General features: G+C 37.7%; 1 protein-coding gene across 1 annotated transcript in view; it reads right to left on the reverse strand.

Moving 5' to 3' along the window:
• Window positions 1-6079: 6079 nt before the first annotated feature.
• The window catches only part of LOC147495015 (cyclin-H1-1-like), a 28113-nt gene continuing 11209 nt past the window's right edge, over window positions 6080-22983 (reverse strand). The window contains exons 7-12 of the mRNA XM_086568301.1: window positions 8336-8413; window positions 7794-7852; window positions 7617-7701; window positions 6802-6890; window positions 6564-6678; window positions 6080-6487 (exon numbers count right to left, since the gene is read on the reverse strand). Coding sequence (XP_086424427.1) covers window positions 6597-6678; window positions 6802-6890; window positions 7617-7701; window positions 7794-7852; window positions 8336-8413 — 393 coding nt within the window. The 3' untranslated portion in view covers window positions 6080-6487; window positions 6564-6596. The remainder of the gene's footprint in view (window positions 6488-6563; window positions 6679-6801; window positions 6891-7616; window positions 7702-7793; window positions 7853-8335; window positions 8414-22983) is intronic.

A 22983-nucleotide genomic window follows, 5' to 3' on the forward strand; every position in this document is an offset into this window, starting at 1 on the left:
CCTATGCAAATCCTATATCCAAATTTTCAATGTTACTACAATCAACACCGGGGCTCTAACTTGGATACCACCCGATGATGGCTTTACCCCGGTAGGAGAGGAGTCGACTTAATTGTCGAATCCAGGCCGGCCTCGTGGACTGATTTCGAGCTAAATGCATGGCCATAGTTCTTGGTGTATGCGTTGAGAAAGTTGTTGCTATGCATGAATAGGGTAAAGATATGGTTTGAATTTGACTCACAAGCAGCCGTTAAGTTTTTATAGGGAATGGATCCATGCCTTGGCTGCTTTGGAAACAAGACGTTAAGCCATTTGACAATATTGACGACTCTTATTTCGAGAACAAATCAGTCGATATCCTCCTATTTGTTATATATATGATCTTTAATTATGGGTTGTAAACAAATCGAAAGGACCTCCTTAAGCGTAGTTCTTTTAAATGCATCCGAGGAACTCCATGATCTTTGTGTATGATAACGCACACTTTAGCGTCATGCATCTAAACAAACGACTTGCCAAGGAAAATGTTGGTGCAGGACTGCAAGTATCGATGTTTTCACCGGAAGAGCAAGGACTACCGTAAAAGAAGATTGTATGGAGTCGTTAGCATGACTCAAACATTCCAAAGAAAAGGATATCGGGATATGCATCACGGAGGAGTGGTAGCATATAGATCCAATTCCACCGGTGAACATAATAATCTTCCATCAAATGTTTGCTCATGAATGAAGTGCATCGGGTTTCAAAAAGTGAACAAAATCAAACAAGAGGGAAATGTATCCCGATAATTTGATATGAACTTTAATTTTCTCGTGTTCTCGGTGTTAGGATCTTATGATATTTGATTGCAGCTGCATATCTCGTTAAAGATAACATAGAAAGCAATGGTAAATGCCTACTCGGAGATAATTTACAACAAATTGGGTACATTTTGGAGAAATGATGATTTTAGACAATGGAGGGGTTCTAGGGACATATCTTATAAAAACGCGTAAACAAACTCAAAATCATTTGGACATTTATAAGTTTTAGATTAGGCTAATTTTTTTGTAGATATGATCCCATAACTATTCTAAACATTGTCACAAATAATCAAAACAATCAAAAATTTCTAAACTTGTCAAACTTTTTAATTTGTTGACTACATTTGATTGGATTACAAGTTTGGTTTGGATCATTTGTGAGAATGTTTAAAGTAGTTGAAAAATCTTATGTGCAAAAAAATTAGCCAAATCTAAAATTTATAAAATTCAGAACAATCATATGAGTTTGTTTTACACGTGTTTTTGTAATATATGTCCCTAGAACTCCTCTAGGCAAAAAGCCAAAAATATTTTGAATCATGGTGCTATAGTGTAGTTAAGCCATGCTACAAACTGTTAAATAGTGCCTAGTGGGTAGTGATAGAGCAGTCTTTAAAATAAGTGATTTAATTGGGCACTCATCAAATTGCATTGGGCAACCCCCCCAGCACTCATCGGGATATGCATCATGGAGGAGTGGTAGCATATAGATCCAATTCCACCGGGTGAACATAATAATCTTCCATCAAATGTTTGCTCATGAATGAAGTGCACCGGTTTCAAAAAAGTGAACAAAATCAAACAAGAGGAAATGTATCTTACGATAACTGATATGAACTTTAATTTTCTCGGGTTCTCAGTGTGTTAGGATCTTATGATATTTGATTGCAGCTGCATATCTCGTTAAAGATAACATAGAAAGCAATGGTAAATGCCTACTCGGAGATAATTTACAACAAATTGGGTACATTTTGGAGAAATGATGATTTTAGACAATGGAGGTTCTATGGACATATCTTATAAAAACGCGTAAACAAACTCAAAATCATTTGGACATTTATAAGTTTTAGATTAGGCTAATTTTTTTTTTGTAGATATGATCCCATAACTATTCTAAACATTGTCACAAATAATCAAAACAATCAAAAATTTCTAAACTTGTCAAACTTTTTAATTTGTTTACTACATTTGATTGGATTACAAGTTTCGATTTGGATCATTTGTGAGAATGTTTAAAGTAGTTGAAAAATCTTATGTGCAAAAATTAGCCAAATCTAAAATTTATAAAATTAAGTAACAATCATATGAGTTTGTTTTACGTGTTTTTGTAATATATGTCCCTAGAACTCCTCTAGGCAAAAAGCCAAAAATATTTTGAATCTGTGGTGCTCTGATTGTAGTTAAGCCATGCTACAAACTGTTAAATAGTGCCTAGTGGGTAGTGATAGAACAGTCTTTAAAATAAGTGATTTAATTGGGCACTCATCAAATTGCATTGGGCAGCACTCATCGATATGCATCACGGAGGAGTGGTAGCATATAGATCCAATTCCACTGGTGAACATAATAATCTTCCATCAAATGTTTGCTCATGAATGAAGTGCACCGGGTTTCAAAAAAAAGTGAACAAAATCAAACAAGAGGAAATGTATACTGATAATCTGATATGAACTTTAATTTTCTCAGGTTCTCAGGTGTTAGGATCTTATGATATTTGATTGCAGCTGCATATCTCGTTAAAGATAACATAGAAAGCAATGGTAAATGCCTACTCGGAGATAATTTACAACAAATTGGGTACATTTTGGAGAAATTATGATTTTAGACAATGGAGGGGTTCTATGGACATATCTTATAAAAATGCGTAAACAAACTCAAAATCATTTGGACATTTATAAGTTTTAGATTAGGCTAATTTTTTTGTAGATATGATCCCATAACTATTCTAAACATTGTCACAAATAATCAAAACAATCAAAAATTTCTAAACTTGTCAAACTTTTTAATTTGTTGACTACATTTGATTGGATTACAAGTTTCGGATTTGGATCATTTGTGAGAATGTTTAAAGTAGTTGAAAAATCTTATGTGCAAAAAATTAGCCAAATCTAAAATTTATAAAATTCGTCACAATCATATGAGTTTGTTTACGTGTTTTTGTAATATATGTCCCTAGAACTCCTCTAGGCAAAAGCCAAAAATATTTTGAATCTGTGTGCTACAGTGTAGTTCGCCATGCTACAAACTGTTAAATAGTGCCTAGTGGGTAGTGATAGAACAGTCTTTAAAATAAGTGATTTAATTGGGCACTCATCAAATTGCATTGGGCAACCCAGTGCACTCATCAGGATATGCATCACGGAGGAGTGGTAGCATATAGATCCAATTCCACTGGTGAACATAATAATCTTCCATCAAATGTTTGCTCATGAATGAAGTGCACTGGGTTTCAAAAAGTGAACAAAATCAAACAAGAGGAAATGTATCTTGATAATCTGATATGAACTTTAATTTTCTCGGGTTCTCGGTGTTAGGATCTTATGATATTTGATTGCAAATGCATATCTCGTTAAAGATAACATAGAAAGCAATGGTAAATGCCTACTCGGAGATAATTTACAACAAATTGGGTACATTTTGGAGAAATTATGATTTTAGACAATGGAGGGGTTCTATGGACATATCTTATAAAAACGCGTAAACAAACTCAAAATCATTTGGACATTTATAAGTTTTAGATTAGGCTAATTTTTTTGTAGATATGATCCCATAACTATTCTAAACATTGTTACAAATAATCAAAACAATCAAAAATTTCTAAACTTGTCAAACTTTTTAATTTGTTGACTACATTTGATTGGATTACAAGTTTCGGATTTGGATCATTTGTGAGAATGTTTAAAGTAGTTGAAAAATCTTATGTGCAAAAAATTAGCCAAATCTAAAATTTATAAAATTCGTAACAATCATATGAGTTTGTTTACGTGTTTTTGTAATATATGTCCCTAGAACTCCTCTAGGCAAAAGCCAAAAATATTTTGAATCTGTGTGCTCAGTGTAGTTCGCCATGCTACAAACTGTTAAATAGTGCCTAGTGGGTAGTGATAGAACAGTCTTTAAAATAAGTGATTTAATTGGGCACTCATCAAATTGCATTGGGCAACCCCCACTCATCAGGATATGGATCACGGAGGAGTGGTAGCATATAGATCCAATTCCACTGGTGAACATAATAATCTTCCATCAAATGTTTGCTCATGAATGAAGTGCACTGGGTTTCAAAAAGTGAACAAAATCAAACAATAGGGAAATGTATCTTGATAATCTGATATGAACTTTAATTTTCTCGGGTTCTCGGTGTTAGGATCTTATGATATTTGATTGCAGCTGCATATCTCTCGTTAAAGATAACATAGAAAGCAATGGTAAATGCCTACTCGGAGATAATTTACAACAAATTGGGTACATTTTGGAGAAATTATGATTTTAGACAATGGAGGGTTCTATGGACATATCTTATAAAAACGCGTAAACAAACTCAAAATCATTTGGACATTTATAAGTTTTAGATTAGGCTAATTTTTTTGTAGATATGATCCCATAACTATTCTAAACATTGTCACAAATAATCAAAACAATCAAAAATTTCTAAACTTGTCAAACTTTTTAATTTGTTGACTACATTTGATTGGATTACAAGTTTCGGATTTGGATCATTTGTGAGAATGTTTAAAGTAGTTGAAAAATCTTATGTGCAAAAAATTAGCCAAATCTAAAATTTATAAAATTCGTAACAATCATATGAGTTTGTTTACGTGTTTTTGTAATATATGTCCCTAGAACTCCTCTAGGCAAAAGCCAAAAATATTTTGAATCTGTGTGCTACAGTGTAGTTTGCCATGCTACAAACTGTTAAATAGTGCCTAGTGGGTAGTGATAGAGCAGTCTTTAAAATAAGTGATTTAATTGGGCACTCATCAAATTGCATTGGGCAACCCCCCCCCCCCCCAAACAAAAGAAATATTATAAGTTTGTCATGAAAACCCAAGCCCAATAACCAATTCAACCGGTCTCGCCATGTTTAAAACCCCGAGTCGTTTGAATGTACACGCAAACAATTTCGCCATATCGTTTGAGTATACACGCAAACGGTCTCGCCATGTCGTTTCAGTGTACACTCAAACGGTCTGCGCATGTCATTTGAAACAAAACTCTTGAGTTTTTAACTAGATGATATGGCGGAGTAATTTGGACAGTCTCCAAGACAACATGGCTAGGTCGTTTAGGGACTCTCTTGGACGCAGGGTCGTTCGGGCAGTCTCCAAGACGACATGGCTAGATCGTTTGAAGACTCTCTTGGACGACATAGCTGGTCGTTTGGGGACTCTAGTGGGCCACAAAGCTAAAATTAATTTGAATATGTGCTACCGCGTAGTTGGCCATGCTATAAAGGCTTAAATCAATGTTTTGAAAACCGAACCGGTGATCGAACCGATTTTTTGTTAAAATGGTTCAACCAGGTTCAACCATGGTTCGACTCGGTCGGACCGATTGATGTTTATTTAGTAAATTTTTTAATAATTACAATAATAAAATGAATAAATCCATGTTTTAATTCAATATTAATTGGTATTATATATCAAAATAAATTTATTATATAAGAAATACATAGTAGTATGTTGGTTTGGAGTTTGGATTATCTTGTTTAGGTGTTAGGTTCAACTCCCCACGAGGGTCCGACCATAAACTCAAGTTTTAACTGAACGGAACCGAAAAATTATCGGTTCCGGTCGGACCCCGGTTCAACCACCGGTCCGGTCCGGTTTTCTAAACACTGGCTTAAATAATGCCTAGTGACGGATCAGTCTTTAAAATATCACCTGTACATTCGCTTGTCCTTTCCCAAGTGACCGTTAAAGACATTGAAAATCCGAAGAGAAAACTCCAATAGTCCCACGAATATTTGAAAGAATCAACTGCTATACCCTCCGATGTGGTACTCGCCACTTCAAATACAGAACATCCTGAGAGAACCTCGCCTGAAAGAAATAACTAGAGTCTACTGCCGTTTTGTTAGTTGCATTCTTGCACCGTTTTGTTTTTCACCTGATGTTTCCTTTTATGCACATAACATACCGAATGGCACAAGAAGAATTTTCATCAAGAAACTTTACACTGTACTCCAGCAATTCTAATACAAATGATATTCTTTATGGCCTTCTTTAGAGATTATAAAATATTTCGGAACAGTTGATACCAAGCTCAATTACTCACAATGCAGATAACCAGAAAACTAATAAGCAGTCCAAGCAAATATTTGAAAGAAATTATACATAACCAACACCCCAGAATGGATGTTTTCTACCCACGATATAACATGAAAAAATGGTTCACCAATGACATTGCTATCACCAGCAACCGCATGGGTCTCTCTGTCAGTTTCCAAGTAGTTCAGCTAATAACGAACCCCATGTGAACACTGTCTACCACATGTTGTAGAAGGAAGGGCCGTGTTAAATAAACAGAAAAAAAATGTCAGGCCTGCTGAGATGTTATGGGCTTATGGCAACATGACATGAATTTCGCGAAAAATGGTTCAATGTAAATAGTCCGGATCATCCTGGGGACAAAATTATGTGCATGCTGGACAGCAACAGGCTATATGAACTTTAGAGACACTTCACCTGAAAGGGCTATCCTTATTAAGTATTTCACATGTAACATGACATAACAAACAGAAGTGGGGGAGATAGATCAAACCTGAAGCACACTAACACAAAGATAGTCTAGGACTTAAGACGTAGAAGGCAACCCATGCTTTTCACTTGAAGTTCTCTTTGACTTGTGTTTTGATCTCTTTTCTCGTTTCTTACTACTGTCAATTAGAGCAGAAACAAAATGCTATGAGCAAGATAAGAATTAGGTGATTCTTCCTATAATATAAAGAAATATAAAACAGTAGCGCGGGGAGGGGAGGGGAGATGTGTTTAGAAATTACTCGTCCTGCAAGCTTGGATCCAAACAGTACTTCAGTTTCCTATCTATGGGCTTCATATCATCACTCGAAGGGATGCTAAATCTCATCAGCTGTTCAACAAGAGATGACCAGTGAGAACAAATTTCATAAGCTGCAAGGGGTGAAGTAAAGTCGTGTTTGTCTTGACTTCAACAGTATTTGAAACTATTAGATTGCAATAAGAACAACGTCGAGCAAGTCCAAAACGATCGGTGCCTGAGTCGAGTTCAAGTGCCAAGTTAATTAAACAGTGTAAGAATAGTCTTCAAGCTGCGCCCGGTCGAGCTTCAGTATGTTCAGGAACGACTCGTTTTTCTAACAAGCCTTAAAATTTGTTTCAGGCTCAGCTCATATTCCACCATGAGAGACAGTGAGCTAAAAACAAGACAAGCCCACCAAAAATACAACCTTGCAAATCCACCAAAAATAGTAGTCTTCATTTTACTGTTGGAAAGGATGGTCATATTAAATTGGTTAATACGTTTCCCCTTCACTACTGAGATCAATAAGGCAAGTAGATGTTAAATTCATTCCTTGACGTAAGGTCAGTCCTCAATTTACACTATCCTAGTATTCTCCCTTTCCTTACAGCTAAATTAATACGACCAAGAAGGCACATGTAAAAATAAGACCACTGATAGAGCCAACAGAGCAACGTAGAGATCGCACCAGTCCCTTATTCTGGAATTCCAGATTAACTAGCATCACTGAAACATGTAAGAGCAAATATTGACTATCTTGGAGTAATCCCAACACAGATGGCATTGGCTTCAAAAATGAAATACGGGAAATAGTACCAGAGAGTTTATCAAGTCCAAAGATTCAATTAGCTCTGAACTGGTGTGCATAGACTGTTGACGAGAGATGATGCTACCCAAGTATCTGCAAATATATGAGGCTGAATCATCAGCTAAAAAAAATTACACACCTTGAACAAAAGGAAATATTAAGGATACTTATAAAACAGTTAGAACCTCTCAAAATCAAGAACCCTGTGTACCTCGTTCGACCTGCGCAAAGCAGCCAATGCCAACTGTACACATAAAGACACATAGCAATAACAAAGGGGGCATTAAAAATTAGTCAATCTGCTTGTAATGAGAATTAAACAAGTCCATAGTTACCATTGGCTTATTTTAATAGTATAGCTTTTTCAGCATGACACAAATAGATAAGAGAAAGAATTCTATCCAAAATCAATTTTCTTAATGGCCAATTGGCCACAACGTAGTTTCTCAAATATGATTCAAAGACTCATTGCTAGGTTCACAAAAAGCTTAAAATGAACGTAGTTATATATAACATTAGCCTGTTCCTCTCTTCAACTTTAAATAAATATATAACCTTTCCCCACTAACTGGAGCAGTTTCTAAGAAAATTGTTCTCACATATATAACAACAAAGATACCAATCAGACTCCTCCATATAATTTGACTTATACAGTATAATGGTTTTCTAGTTTACTACAAATCTACTAAAATCAAACACATAAAACAAGCTACAGGATAAAGATTACCTGCCCAGGTGGGAACAGAAGTGGTGCATCAGTGAGCATGATTCTGTCAACTTCCTTTTTTGCAGTTTCTTGCAAATCCTGCATCAAGGAATGCAGAAGTTGGAAAATGATTCCTAATAACGTGAAACATAAAGAGGATCATGAATCCCCCAAGATCTATATGCATGAACCAAAACTCCTCCAACTATATAAACAATAACTAGAGGCAGTTCATTTGCTGTTAAATTTAAGGAAAAAAAAAAAAAAAAAGACAGATATTTAAAAGCTTTGAAAGATACACCAGAGTAAGGAGCCATAATCATGTGTAGCAACAGGTAAGCCCAAAGGCAGTCTATTTGCTCGAAACAAATAATGTTCTGTAAATCACAGTTAGCAAGGAACAAAGGCAATACAGGATTTGCAAAAGGAGATATATTCTGTATATTATGGATGACAGCCACATACTGTTTAACTTCCATATTTCAAAGAAGGGAATGGTTATATGAACTCCACCTTACAGTGACTCCAAAGTTACTCCACTCTTAAAAATGGACTTACAAGATGAATTGACGGCTAATTTTTTGCGGAGGTATACATCACATGATAGAGAACACCCCCACAAAAATCAGCTCAATTGAATATGTTTAACCTGTCAAAAAAGTTGTTATGAAATTAAAAATTCTAAGCCAGCCGATAATTTCATAACATTCTAAACGATTTTTGACGAGGTTGTACATATTCAAATGAACTGATTTTTTGTGAGGATGATTTCTATTGTGTGGAGAACATCTCCACCAAAAATCTGTTTCTAATTCATTGTATTTAGTGGTGGAGTAACTTTGGAGTCACTTTAAGTGGAGTTCATATAACCATGCCCTTCAAAGAAAGGATAAATTTTTGAGATTTGTCAGCTTCACTATGTTGAGGTCTTGAACCATAAAACCTATGGGGGCAAAAAGGTACAATGAAAGAACTTAAGTAAAGACCAACTGCTTCACGTGTAATACTGTAATCATATGCGGTACAAATTTGGTAATAACATGTATAATAACATCATATTGTTGGGGATTGCACCAATACCAATCGGTTCCCCCACTACACAGATAACTTGTATGAACACAATTCAACTCCGGACAAAATCTAAATATCAACTACAACCTATACTAACATGCCCAACTCGCTAAACAACTATTAACAAATGTGATAATAATGTAAAAGCGGAAAAGCAAACCACAACACAAAGATTTACCGTGGTTCGCCAATGATGCCTACTTCCACAAGAGCCGGTTCTTAATAAAAGTGGGAAGGAAGATTACAATATCTCCTTTTCGATTCTCACCTTACTAGATCACTCTTATCTCTTTCTGTGGTTGTATCTCAGAAAGGTTCTCTCTTTTGTTTTAGTCCGATTCCAATCCTTCCGACTTTTTGGTTTCTTGTTAGGTTTTCCAAAACCTTGATTTTTGGTTTTATCTCCAAAACCAAATTTCAAGGGTAATCTTGTAGCAAAGCCCACGAAAATTAGACTCGGCCGAAATAATCTTGGAATGTATCTTGAGATCGAAGCCGGTCGCCTCTATGAAGCTGGTCGCCTTCTAGTTCATCGAACTCGAGCGCGAAGTCGCGCTTATCCGAAGCGGGCTTCCTCGACTTCAGGTAATGCCGAATTAAGCCTGCTTCCGACTCTGTTTTCTCCCTCATGTGAGGGATAAGTCCAACAATCTCCCCCCCGAACAAATGAGGGGCTTCTTCCATGCAATTTCCAAATCAACAGGAGGAGTGTGCTTCCATTCCGCAATAAGACAACAAACATCAAACTTACCTTTCGGTAAGACTTTGGTCATCATATCCGACTGTTTTGTCGGTATGGATCTTCTCGATACACAAATGCTTGTCTTCGAAGTACTTCTAATCCAATGATAACGCACGTGTATGTATGTTGATCTAGAATGAAAACTCGGATTCTTGCTCGCGTGAATGGCGCCCGATCATCACATTTAACTACAAACCGCTTTCTTTAGCCCTAGTTCGTCGAAGAACCTCTTCATCCATAGCAACTCTTTTGCAACACTCGGTGGCTGCAATATACTCGGGCTTGAAGTGGAGAGGGGCAACACACTTTTGCAACTTAGATTGCCAAGAAACCGCTCCCCGCAAAGTAACCCCGTGATAACCGGAGGTGGACTTCATCGAGTCAACATCACCGCCATGTATGCGCATCGGTGTAGCCTTCAAGTAAGGGCTTACTTCCACCAAAGCACAAACATGATTTGAAGTGCCTTTGAGATATCTCAATATCCACTTAACACCTTCCCAATGTTCTTTACCCGGATTTGACAGAAATCTGCTTACAACCCCAACGGCGAAAGCAATATCCGGTCTAGTACACACCATGGCATACATCAAACTGCCCACTGCGGATGCATAAGGAATCTTTTCCATCTGACTCGCTTCATGCTCACCCTTAGGACACATCTCTTTGGTCATGCGGAACTGCCACCAAGCGGACAACTGACTGGCTTCGCTTGATCCATGTTGAATCTCTTCAACACCTTCTCAATGTAGCTTTCTTGAGAAAGCCACAACTTCCCACTCTTTCTGTCACGAGTGATCCGCATCCCAAGTATCTACTTTGCTTGACCCAAATCCTTCATCTCAAAGGACTTACTCAAGTCTTTCTTCAGCTTGGATATCTTGTTGATGTTTGGGCCAACTATCAACATATCATCCACATACAAATAATAAGACTATGAAATCCCCATCCGAAATCTCTCAACAAACGCACAATGATCTAAGCGGACTTCTTGTATCCTTGCTTCGCCATAAAGGAGTCAAACTTTATGTACCAATCGCCGGTGCGGTGCTTCCAACCCATACAAGCTCTTTATCGGCTTGCATACTAGGTGCTCCTTGCCTTTGACCTCAAACCCTCTCGGGTGGTCTCATGCACATCTTCTTCAAGGTCTCCATGAAGAAAAGTCGCCTTAACATCTAGTCAGCTCAACCTCTAGGTTCATACTTGCGGCCATACCCAATACCACCCGGATAGAAGTCATCTTTACTACAGGAGAGAAAATCTCATCAAAGTCAATCCCTTTTCTTTGACCGAATCCCTTCACAACAAGGCGAGCTTTGTACCTTGGGTGAGGATTGTTCTCCTCATGCTTGACTTTGTATATCCACTTATTCTTGAGAACTTTTCTCCCCGTGGGTTTCTCAACTAACTTCATAAGTGTGATTCTTATGCAAAGAATCCATCTCGCCATGCATGGCCTTCAACCACTTTTCTTTTGTCCGTACCTTCAAGTGCCTCTTGATAGTACATAGGTTCTCCACCATCCGATAGTAGAAGTGACGCGCATGTGGTGGATACCTGGTTGAAGCTTTCTCCTCCTCGTCGGACCTCCTTGCCCCATCTGGCCGGTGCCTCGGGAGGTTGCACTTCGCTTGCTCGGTGGTGGTTCATGCAACTCATCTGCATCTTCTATACCAATAGGTTCTATCCCATCATGAGCAATATGATTCTCATCATGAGCTTCAAACTCATGGTTCTCTGCATTTCTCAATGCCTTCCCGACGCTCCACGGTAGGAACTTCCGTTCTCAATCAACAAGATCATTGGTGAAAGCCTCAGTAGCTTCTCACCCTCCTCAAAGTCCGCTATGGTTTGGTCTTCTAAGAACACAACATCTCGACTTCGGATTACCTTCTTGTTAATCGGATCATAGAGTTTGTAACCAAACTTTTCATCTCCATAACCCGGAAAAATGCACCGCCAGCTTTGTCATCAAGCTTGGATCTCTCATCCTTCGAATATGCACAAATGCCCCCGCACCCAAATACCTCAAATATCCATAATCAACATCTCTCGCCTTGACCATACATACTCTCCTCGATAATCACTATTCGTGAGGTTTTGCCGGGCGACAAAGTTGATCACATGCACGGCCAGACGATTGCTTCTACCCAAGAGTTTCTAGGTAGCTTAGAGTGAGATAGCATGCATCTCATCCTCTACAATGGTACGGTTCATTCTCTCGCTATTCCATTCTATTGCGGTGTCTTGGGAACGGTCTCATGGACGAATCCCATGACTCGCAATACTCTTCAAATCGCCCAATGTACTCACCCCCATTATCCGAGCTAATACACTTCAACAACTTCCCAGCCTCTTTTCCACCATGTGTGGAATTTCTCAAACACGCCAAGTACTTCATCCTTGGTCTTCGTGACTATAGGCCCATATCTTTCTTGACGATCATCAATGAATGTCAAGAAGTACGGCTCCCCGGTGGACTTCACTCTCATAGGACCACATAAGTCCGTGGTGCACTAGCTTCAAGCGATGTTGTCCTTTCGTGGAGACGGAATCTTTGAAAGACACCTCGTGTTGCTTTCCTACCAAACAAAGAGAGTACATGTATTTAAATGTGTACCTTTAATGTCCGCACGCCTTTTTGCTTAGCAAGAACTTCCATCCCTTTTATGCCCATGTGACACGGTCTCTTGTGCCACCCTGCTTCAGATGAAGCTTCTTCTTCTCGCATTCGCTTCGCTTTACACAAAACTAGCTCGTGTTTTGTAAAGAGAGCAAGTTTTCTTTCCTCTCGCTCGCTACAATGGAACCTCTCGCTTCAGGTTTCCACACCCCGCTACCAAACGAAGTTAACAAAGCCGTTACGTCATCTAATTTCCCTGAAATTAGGCTTAACCGTATGTCCGACATGTCTTACATCCCGAAAGTCAAGGTGTAGCCGACATTGGTTTCTATATGAACATCTCCAATGCCTATAATCTTCGAGACGCCATCGTTACCCATCCTCACTTCACCATATTCACCACACCGGTAGGTAGTGAAGAATCCCCGGCGGTGTGGCGGATAGGATGCTCCTCAGATCTATCACCCACTCAGATCCCGACATGAGGTACTAAGACAAAGACACACCACATCTGACACAATTCCCACTAGGTCGCCGACGAAAGTAGTATCTCCGCCTGTTTCCGTTCCTCGCACACCATGTCTTCATGTCTTCATGTACAGCTTATTCTTCTCATCCCTCTTCGTTTACGCACTCATATCCGGAAGTGGCCTTTTGTGGCACAATAGTAACATTGCCTCTCCAGCCTTTAGGAGTTCTAGCTTCACCCCTAGATTTACTTCATCATCACCTCTAGAACGAGATGGTTTTCTGTTTCGACCTCTCCCCGCTTTCTCGCGGAAAAGGATCTCCCCGAAAGAGAAAGAGTCGCTTCTTACACTCCTTCTAGTCTCCTCATTCAACAAAGACGGGTAGCCATCTCCATGGTAACAATTCCATCCTTGGCTGCTCCATGTAGAAAACCGCTAATGTCTCCCAACTTTCGGGTAGAGAGCCTAATAGAAACAAAGCCTCAACTTCGCCTCCCAAATTGATCTTCATCAAATGCATCCGATTGATGATATTCTCTACTACTTCATTAAGATGCTCGGACATTGAAGAACCTTCTTGGTACTTCGTGGTTCCAAAACTTCTTAACGACTAGCACTTTGTTTCCACTTTCGACTTCCTCTCATAAAGGTCTTCGAAGTTTCTTCCATAGACCCGAAGGTTGTAGTCTCTTGGGCCACATGGTGAAAGACACCGCCGTCAATCCATCGGGTCGAATGTATCCAATCGCTTTTCCAAGCTTTTTCCACTCAAATTTCATCGGGATTTTTCGGTTTTACTCCCTCATTATCAATGGGAAGTGCCAAGTCCTTGCTTGCAAGATAGCAAGTCTTCCATCTTGGCTTTCCAGATGGTGTAGTTCTTCGTGATTCGGACTCATCATACGAGTGTTCACGGAATGGTCCATCTCTACAAGTTATTTAACCTCAAATCTTCTCGTGAATTTCACAAACACCTTTCCTCACCAAGATTCGGATAACACCCTAGGCTATTCTAACCAAGGCTCGATACCACTTGTTGGGGATTGCACCAATACCAATCGGTTCCCCACTACACGATAACTTGTATGAACACAATTCAACTCCGACAAAATCTAAATATCAACTACAACCTATACTAACATGCCCAACTCGCTAAACAACTATTAACAAATGATAATAATGTAAAGCAAAGAAAAGCAAACCACAACACAAAGATTTACCGTGGTTCGGCCAATGATGCCTACTTCCACAAGAGCCAGTTCTTAATAAAGTGGGAAGGAAGATTACAATCTCTCCTTTTCAGTCTCTCACCTTACTAGATCACTTTTATCTCTTTACAGGGTCAGATCTCTGTAAAGGTTCTCTCTTTTGTTTTAGTCCGATTCCAATCCTTCGACTTTTTCTCGGTTTCTTGTTAGGTTTTCCAAAACCTTGATTTTGGTTTTATCTCCAAAACCAAATTTCATGGTAATCAGAAGCAAAGCCCACGAAAATTAGACTGAGCGCCTTCAATGTAATCGAGATCGAAGCGCTGGTCGCCTCTATGAAGCTGGTCGCCTCTAGTCTATCGAACTCGAAGGAAGTCGCTTCATCCGAAAGCGCTGGCGCTCGACTTGTGGCAATGCCGAATTCGTTTAAGCTTTCTGTCCAAATTTTTCTCTCTCCTCATGTGAGGATAACTCCAACACATATAGTCTGTAAATTTAAAGCTAGTAAAAGGTCAACAAGCGCATTGTATAACCCATATGTATCGCCATACTATATGATAAGCAATACCATTTTTATCGGACCTCCAACTAAGTCAACACATCCATGATTTAGTGAACCTTGCAATATTAAGTAATAAAAACTTAAAAAGTCAAATTTTTATATTCGCCGAATGAAGACTCTAAGAGCACAAATAGTCATGAAATTCAAAATGGACCAACCGCAGAGGATAATCGGGGCTTGGGCTACAAGTTTCTTTGGAAAAGTTGGTTAGCCCGACTGAGATTTATGACCCTCAACACGAATTGAGTAGAGCTACACAAGCTTCAAAATATTGTCCACATTTTGCTTTTATTTATTTTCTGTAGTAAACTAGTAAACAACCCCGTAGGCGGTTTGCAATACTCAAAACAGCGTCTTGCGAAGTGTAGCTCTATGGCCCAATTTTGGGGTATGCGACCATCTAGTTCCAACCTCACAACAGCTGGAGTTGATGTAGAACCCAGATTATTGGGCTTAGGGGAACCATGGTTGGGTCCATAAATAAAAAAGAAAAGAAAAGAAAAAGTGGGAATAGTCTCGACTTTCTCTCTTGCTCTCTCTGACTTCGATCTCTTCTCCTAAAGTCTTCAAAAGAAAATATTACGATTTTGTTGTGGGGAAGAATTTACTCCATTTCTCGACTAGTTGTGTGATTGAAGGACTCTTAATCATCATTATTTCTAAGAAATACAAAGTAGGGTTTTAATTTGTGGGGTGTCGATTTGGAGCTATTTCGATGGGAATAATTGAGGGTTTTATTATATTATAGTATGGAACTTATGGGGAAATCTTTAAGGACTATAGACTTTTCTTGGAAGGATGCATCTTAGCTTTGGAGCTGATTTCTCAGAAAGGAGCGCGATTCGGTAACTCAAAAGCAAGTAAATATTTCTTTTATTTTTCCAGGATCTAATGAGGGATTTGCCATTGACTTTGAGAAGAAGGTTATATATTTTATCATTACTATTTCTCATGTCAAGAAAGATATATGTTCGGAATGATTGTTGATTATTTTACTTTAAGTTTGTATTAGTATTGAGTGCATAATTAATTTAAGTATATTGATCCATTGTTAATGATGATGTGTTTCGTTATTGTCCTTCGGACAATTGCTTTAATTAGGATGTTTATCTAGTTGCTTTGGTGTTTGTATTACTGGTTTCAATGGTGTGTTTGGTCTCGGTATCGTCCTTTTAAACAATAATGTCTTAACCTAAATGATTTGGTATTCGGTCACTGAATGTTATTGCGAGTGCTATTGTGAGTCTTTGTGCATACGAAGTTGTAATTCATTTTTATGAAAGATGGTTTATCTGTCGAGTTTCGATATTCGAGTTATTATATCGAACTGTTAAGATATAATACAAAACTGTTGATTTGTTCTGTGGGTTTGTTGAGTTATAACGTTGATGTGCTATATTTTAGAAGAACTACGTATGGCTTGATCCATGAAAGGGTACGTAGGCAACCACCTGGCATAGCCGCTCCCATAAAGTTCTTTGTTTCCGATGTTTGATCGTTGTTTTATTTCATAACTATATATGTTAGAGCGTGCTTAGTGTGATATGTTTAATATTGGGTCCTCACATATTTTGCTTGGAAGAACTGATATTAAGTGATTCCGGTTTAATGTTGTACGTATGTCATTTGGTTACAAATAGACAGATGCAGGAATGGCACTCTGAGTAAGTTTTACTATAACTTAGATATTTTTCGCTATGAGTGTCATTAATTCTAGTTGTGTTTGTGTCCACCCGGTTGCTATATTAGATATATCTTTATTTGTTTAGTTTGTTTAACCGATATTAGTTTGGTACTCAAGTGATCTGGCACTTGTCAAGACGCTTTAGTATATTTATCTTTTGTATCTCTTTTAGAAAGTTTTATAGTAAGTACTTATTGTTAAGGGCGTAACCCTTTTGATAGTTATGGGACTTAGATGTATGTATGTTAGTTGCACTGTATAAGTCGTATATTAGGGTTTCTGGGATGTTTGTATATTTATAATTTTATTCTTATCTGAGGATTTGTTAGTTGACTTAACTAGCATTGGTCGAGATGGTTAAGTGGCTGGTTCTACGAATCCGTTATATCTTTTAGTAGTTGAATTTACGACTTAGGTATGAGGTTTTATATTTGGTTTGGATGTATTCTTATTAAAATTTCAAGTTATGACAAGTTATCATATTTATGAAATATTGAAAATACAGAGGAGACTCTGCTGAAATTTTCTAGAAAAGTCACGTAGTTTAGGTATATAATTGTTTGAGATTTGGGGCGTTATAACGTGGTATCAGAGTTTTAGGTTCAAGTGTCCTAGCAGGCTTGAGTATCCTAAATATCTCCTAACCACATTTAGATTTAAACATTGGGTTAATAAATGAGTGAGCACGTTCAACTATGTTATTCGTTTATAAAGTTGTTAATGATTTATTGGTTTGCATTTTATCCGTGTTTGTTAAATGTATTTAGATTGGATGGTGACGATCGCTCATTTTATGTCCGACAAGAGAGACATTTGATTTGCTTGTGCTTATTGTGCAAAATTTGTTTGTATGATAAGTTTGTAAACACTTTTTCTACTTATGTTGTGTGGATGGGATTTGTAGTATGTATCGTAATGTGAGCATGTGTGTGTGTGTCTATCCCTTTTGACATTTGATGGTTGCTATGGTAAAACTAAAGTTTACTTATCCAATGAGTTGTTTATGACGTGTTATGGAGTTATTCATTACGTTTTCGTAATTTATTCTTCATGTTGAACCTACATGACGTACTCAAGTGATGTTGTGACCATGTTGAACCCATGATGTTGGAATGGTGAATGATGTACTTAACCATGTTGAACCCATGATGTTGGCATGGCAGTTAAGACATGCAACCACGTTGAACCCATTATCCCACTCATTCAGTATATGGCGAAGAACTTATCATGTGACTAGTGAAGTTATGAGCATGTTGAACCCATGATTTGGAATAGCGGTTGATGTACTTAACCATGTTGAACCTATGATGTTGAACCCATTATCCCACTCCTAGTCCTTTCGCATGCTGTGTTCTCTACGTATAAGTACTCTTAACTAAAAAGTCTAATGAGAGATTTACGAAATGGCAACTAGACTACGATGCAACTACCCACAAGATGCAACTAGTCGACTATTAGGACAACTATGGGAATGCTACGTCGATTCTATGATAAGGAGTTAGAGGGGGGTTGATTCCACCTTAACTCGACTTAATTCTACTAACGACGAAGTCGTCAGAATCCGAATTGAATCTTTAAAACAATATGGTTACTCCTAATCCCTAATTACCATGGCATTTCTACCAATTCATAACTAGTATGTGAACGATTAAACCCATTCTCATGGTGAACTAATCGTTTCTAGAGTGGAAAGGAAATATACGACGACTCTACGATAATCGGAATCAAGCTTTCATCAAGGCTTCTCAACCCCCTCAATGGATTTTTAGCCGAGAATGATCACGCTATCATTCCCAATGGAGTTCAAACAAGACATGATAGAAAGATTGAAACTTTGCTTGTTTAAACCCAATTCAAAACTACTAATGCAATAATTTGGATTAAACTAATAATGACAAATAATTAAATCTACGAATTGAAATTAAACAATTAATGGAAATGAAACTAGATTATGGAGAATACTATTTTATTAATCTAATGAATAATAAAACAATGATTCAAATACTAAATTAATAATCTAACTAATCTAAGTCTAGCTATCTACGTAATAAGGGAATTTAGATCTACACAATTGTAAATGACAAGAATCGAAATTGACAAACTAGCGATTTTATTAATCAAACTAATTAAGAATAATGATTCTAAGAGTTTAATCTAAAACAAGAAATGAAATGGAACTAAACTTAAGTAATCTACTGAAAACTAGATCTAGAATTCTATATAGTTTTAGGTCTAACTAGCTACCATTAACTATCTACCATTAACAAAGAGTTAAGCTTTGGTTTTTATACTTTCAGATCCAAAAATCGTGCATGGGCTTGGAGCCATGTTTTGGGCCAGAGAATCAGGCCCAAAACCCAATTCTTTCAGTCCAAAAAGGCCTCTTCAACTACAGTTGTCTTCAACAGACTTTTCGTCCACTTCTGCTCCTCTGATTGGATCAAGGCTTAGACCATTGGAAATATCTTTCCGAACCGGTCGTTTTGACATAAGGTAGGCCCCATTCCGAGGTCTGAGTCCAAAGATACGGCCTTCGGAAGTTCTGCTAACTTTGTCTGCTGTTTCTGCCCGCGTCGACTTTTCAGCTTTTGACCGGGCTTTAGAAAGGCTTTGTCTTCTTGAATCTTGGCCTTTAATCATGGAACTCCTTAGTAACCGACCTTTGCTCCTTTATCTCGCTAAAGTGACACATTTCTACACATAATGGACTTTGAAGCCTGAAATGCATAAAAACACGTAATCAGTGTTAACTCTTAATTATTACTCACATAATTGGTCTAATAAGATGATTCACATAGGTTAAAACTACAGTTTTGGGCTCTTATCAAACCACCCCCAAACAGCATTTTGCTTGTCGTCAAGCAAAGATGAGAAATTAGAATAAGTGACCAAAAAATGGAGTTCTAACTACTCGCTTTTTACTGAGGGCGATTGCATTGACCATATCACAACAAGGCCTTAAACCACTAGGAATTCCCTAGTGGACGAGTTATATACCTCGTGAGAGTTTTCCAGTGAAGGTACTCACAAACTTCATCTATACTACAACGACTAAGAAATAAAACTATTGTTTCCTTATTCATGCTCTAAATTAACTATTCCTCTCACTAGCAATGCATATAGAGTAATCAAGTCGAAACCTAAGCTAATATATGCATAATAATCAATCATATACAATAAACATATATACAATGAGTAATACTATGAAATGCCTAACAGGTTCGCTTCTGAAACTCGGAATAGCGTCCTTAAGTAGGTTCTCACAATAATAGTCAAGATACAACACTCTGATTTTTCCACTCAAGTTTCGCTACTCTAGTGTGCAGTGGGCACACTTTACCTTACAATCTCAATGACAACAAGGAAGCCTGAGTCGATCAAACATATTTGCCACTTACTATCACACTAACCTATTCCTAATTGAGCTAGAGGTCTTTATTAGGTGTTGCGGGGATTAGGAGATGGTTTAAGAAGGAAGGAAATGGATATTCAAAAAAGACAAGTCTGAGATAATAGAGTCTTCATATTATGTAACTTAGAGAAAACCTTGTTATTTTCTTTTGCTTCTATACTTTGTTTCCATCCTTAGTCATATTTTTTTTTCTTTTTCTTTTCTTTGGCTTTTGACTCCTTTTATTCTATTTTTTTGGAGTTTTTATTTTATTTCTATTTTTCTTTTTCTTTTCTTTGGATTGAAACTTCTTTTCTTTATTTTCTGAAATAATTAACTAAATTTTGTTTACACAGGTTTTTCTCTTCTTCTTTCTTCCTCATTCTATTCTCAAACTTATCTAAATTGGGTAGGTTTAATTTTTTTTATTTTGTTTTGTTTTGTAACAGGGGTAAAAGATTTGTGGTTTATGAAAGGCTAAAGAAAGGCTCGAGGGGGCTTAATTAGCGGAAAATAATTCATAGGTTTGAATTTCCTGGCTATATCGATCTAAAGAGGGCCTAAATTCTCGCTAGATATGGCATAGTGATCAAGCAAGTGGACGTGTGATTTCTCTATCCGGATTTTACTTCTCCCTTGTGTCATTTCTCAAATGTTTCGCCTCATATAAGGCTTTAGGCTATATTCTCACAGATTTGTAGAATAAGTACTCTAGCCTAGATTTCAGAAACTTACTGCTAACAATCATCGATACTCATGTAATATATTTATAGATAGATGCAAAGATTATTACCTATATATTAACCTAAGTTTCTAAAAATTATTCTAATGCAAAATCTACGTGAGACTTCTAGATTATTAAGAGCATAGAGAAGGAAAACAATACCAATATTCCTAAGTGTATAGCATGAACTTATTTATTTATATTTTTGAATTTTTTGAAAGTTTAACTAGAAAACAAATGCATATTATCTCTATCTATATCCTAACAGATGCCTTGTTTTAATTACACGTGTTTCTATGCCCCCCAAACAAGAAACATGCTTTGTCCTCAAAGCATTTTAAATAAAGAGGGTAGGAAAAATACCATTGAATCGCGCGGAAATTTAGGAACATCCGCAAAACAAGGTTAGAACGCATCTAATATAGGAAATAAAACCGACTCAACTCTATACGAGTTCTACCCATTATGGGGTTAACAAGAATGAAATTGCTTGGGACATAAGCGGACACTAACTAGAATTAAAACCGACCTTATCTCCCGCTTTACTCATCCTCTTCTTCTATAAAGAAGTTCCTTTCCTTCGCCCCGCCATGCCATGATAATTTGCCGGGCTTTCCGCCATTTATCATCTATTATTGCTAACCTATTAAGAGCCACTTGATCCGACGGGGTGTAGGGTGCAACCTTGATGAGGTTGTATCCTCCACCCTTGCCAAGTCATTACAACGGAAAGATCGAATAATACTATTGGTGGGGTCGCATGTTAATCAATCGTAATCCAATCCGGAAACGTGTACAAAAAAGCAGGAAAGAAACATAGCATAATACGGAAATTAGAACAGGCATAAGAAGGTATTTATGCCTCATGCTATGGGATCGAGCTAAACTAGACATCAAGGTTCGGGAAGGTCATGACACATATGTCCCGGGCTAAAGCAAGGAAGACGCCGCAAGTGGCATCATTCACGTAAGAAAAAACGCCATTCCCTAAAATGTTTAGCATGATCCAAAACATAATAGTTCCTATGTTCATGGATAGGCTACCAAAGGCGACGTTATATTTCCTTTGGTCCTCGATAATGAAAATGCCCGCCCATACGACTCATGCAAAACTTCGTAAGTGTAGACATACATATTATCTACCCAATAGCACCATGGGTCTTGTATTTCAGCCGGCATAGCAAGTCCAAGAACAAATGCTAGCAAGAACCCCGTAATTTCCATTGGTTCATTATCAATGTTGATGGAGAACACTTGTTCTCCATCCGGTCTCTCAAAGAAGATGCAGTTATCGTAAAAATAAGATGCTAGTGTTGGAGAATAAAGTGCATCGTCTTACCATAAGCGGTTCCCAACGTAACGATGTGATCGCCACAAAAACCAAGCACCATAAGTAGTGCTTTGGAACAAATCTTCAAAGACTGTTCCGGTATCAATGTAGGAGATGTCATCTCAAAATTACGCCTGAATAGCTGCGAATGATCCGAACACCCTCGCAAAAAACCGAATTTTTCTCGGTCCACGAAGTCGGTAGCGAGCGCGCTCACGAAGATTTTGGGATTCCAGTGTTTGAGCGCCGAGTCGCGCCTCCTTGGGCGAAAGTGTGCTCGACAAAAAATTCTGAAAAAAAAAATGCAAAGCGCGAGTCGCGCCTCCTCAAGCAGCGCCCCGAGGTCTTCGAAGATCGGAAATTGAGACGAAACGCGGGGAATCGTGGGAGTGAAAGGTGAGTGATGAAGGTTAGGTGTAGTGTGAGTTGTGAGTGTAGAATGAATGAAGTTTATATAGGTTTAAAGTTGCTAAAACGGATCGAAGTTGCCAAAAGTTTTATGGCAATTTCCGAAATCCTAAACTTTCCAAACCCGAAAACGGAAACAACTCATTTCCTTGATTCTAAAACAAACCTAGTATCTTTTAAGTTGAATTTAGGATAGAATCTACCTATTTAATCGAGATTTCATATACTTATTCATAGATTTGCCTAAACGGCCATATTTTCACCTTGACTCCGCAATAAATTCTAAAATAAGGGTCATATAAAAATCATGCTGGAATAGATAACACCACCCCCAAACAATTTGGGAAGGTGGGATCAATATTAAACAACTACGCACAATGAAAATAACCTCATTATATTAAAATTTTCATTCGAAGTACATTTCACTACAAAATTCAAATTACAGAATTAAAC

This window comes from Coptis chinensis, chromosome 6, assembly GCF_015680905.1.
Source record: "Coptis chinensis isolate HL-2020 chromosome 6, ASM1568090v1, whole genome shotgun sequence".
Taxonomy (NCBI): domain Eukaryota; kingdom Viridiplantae; phylum Streptophyta; class Magnoliopsida; order Ranunculales; family Ranunculaceae; genus Coptis; species Coptis chinensis.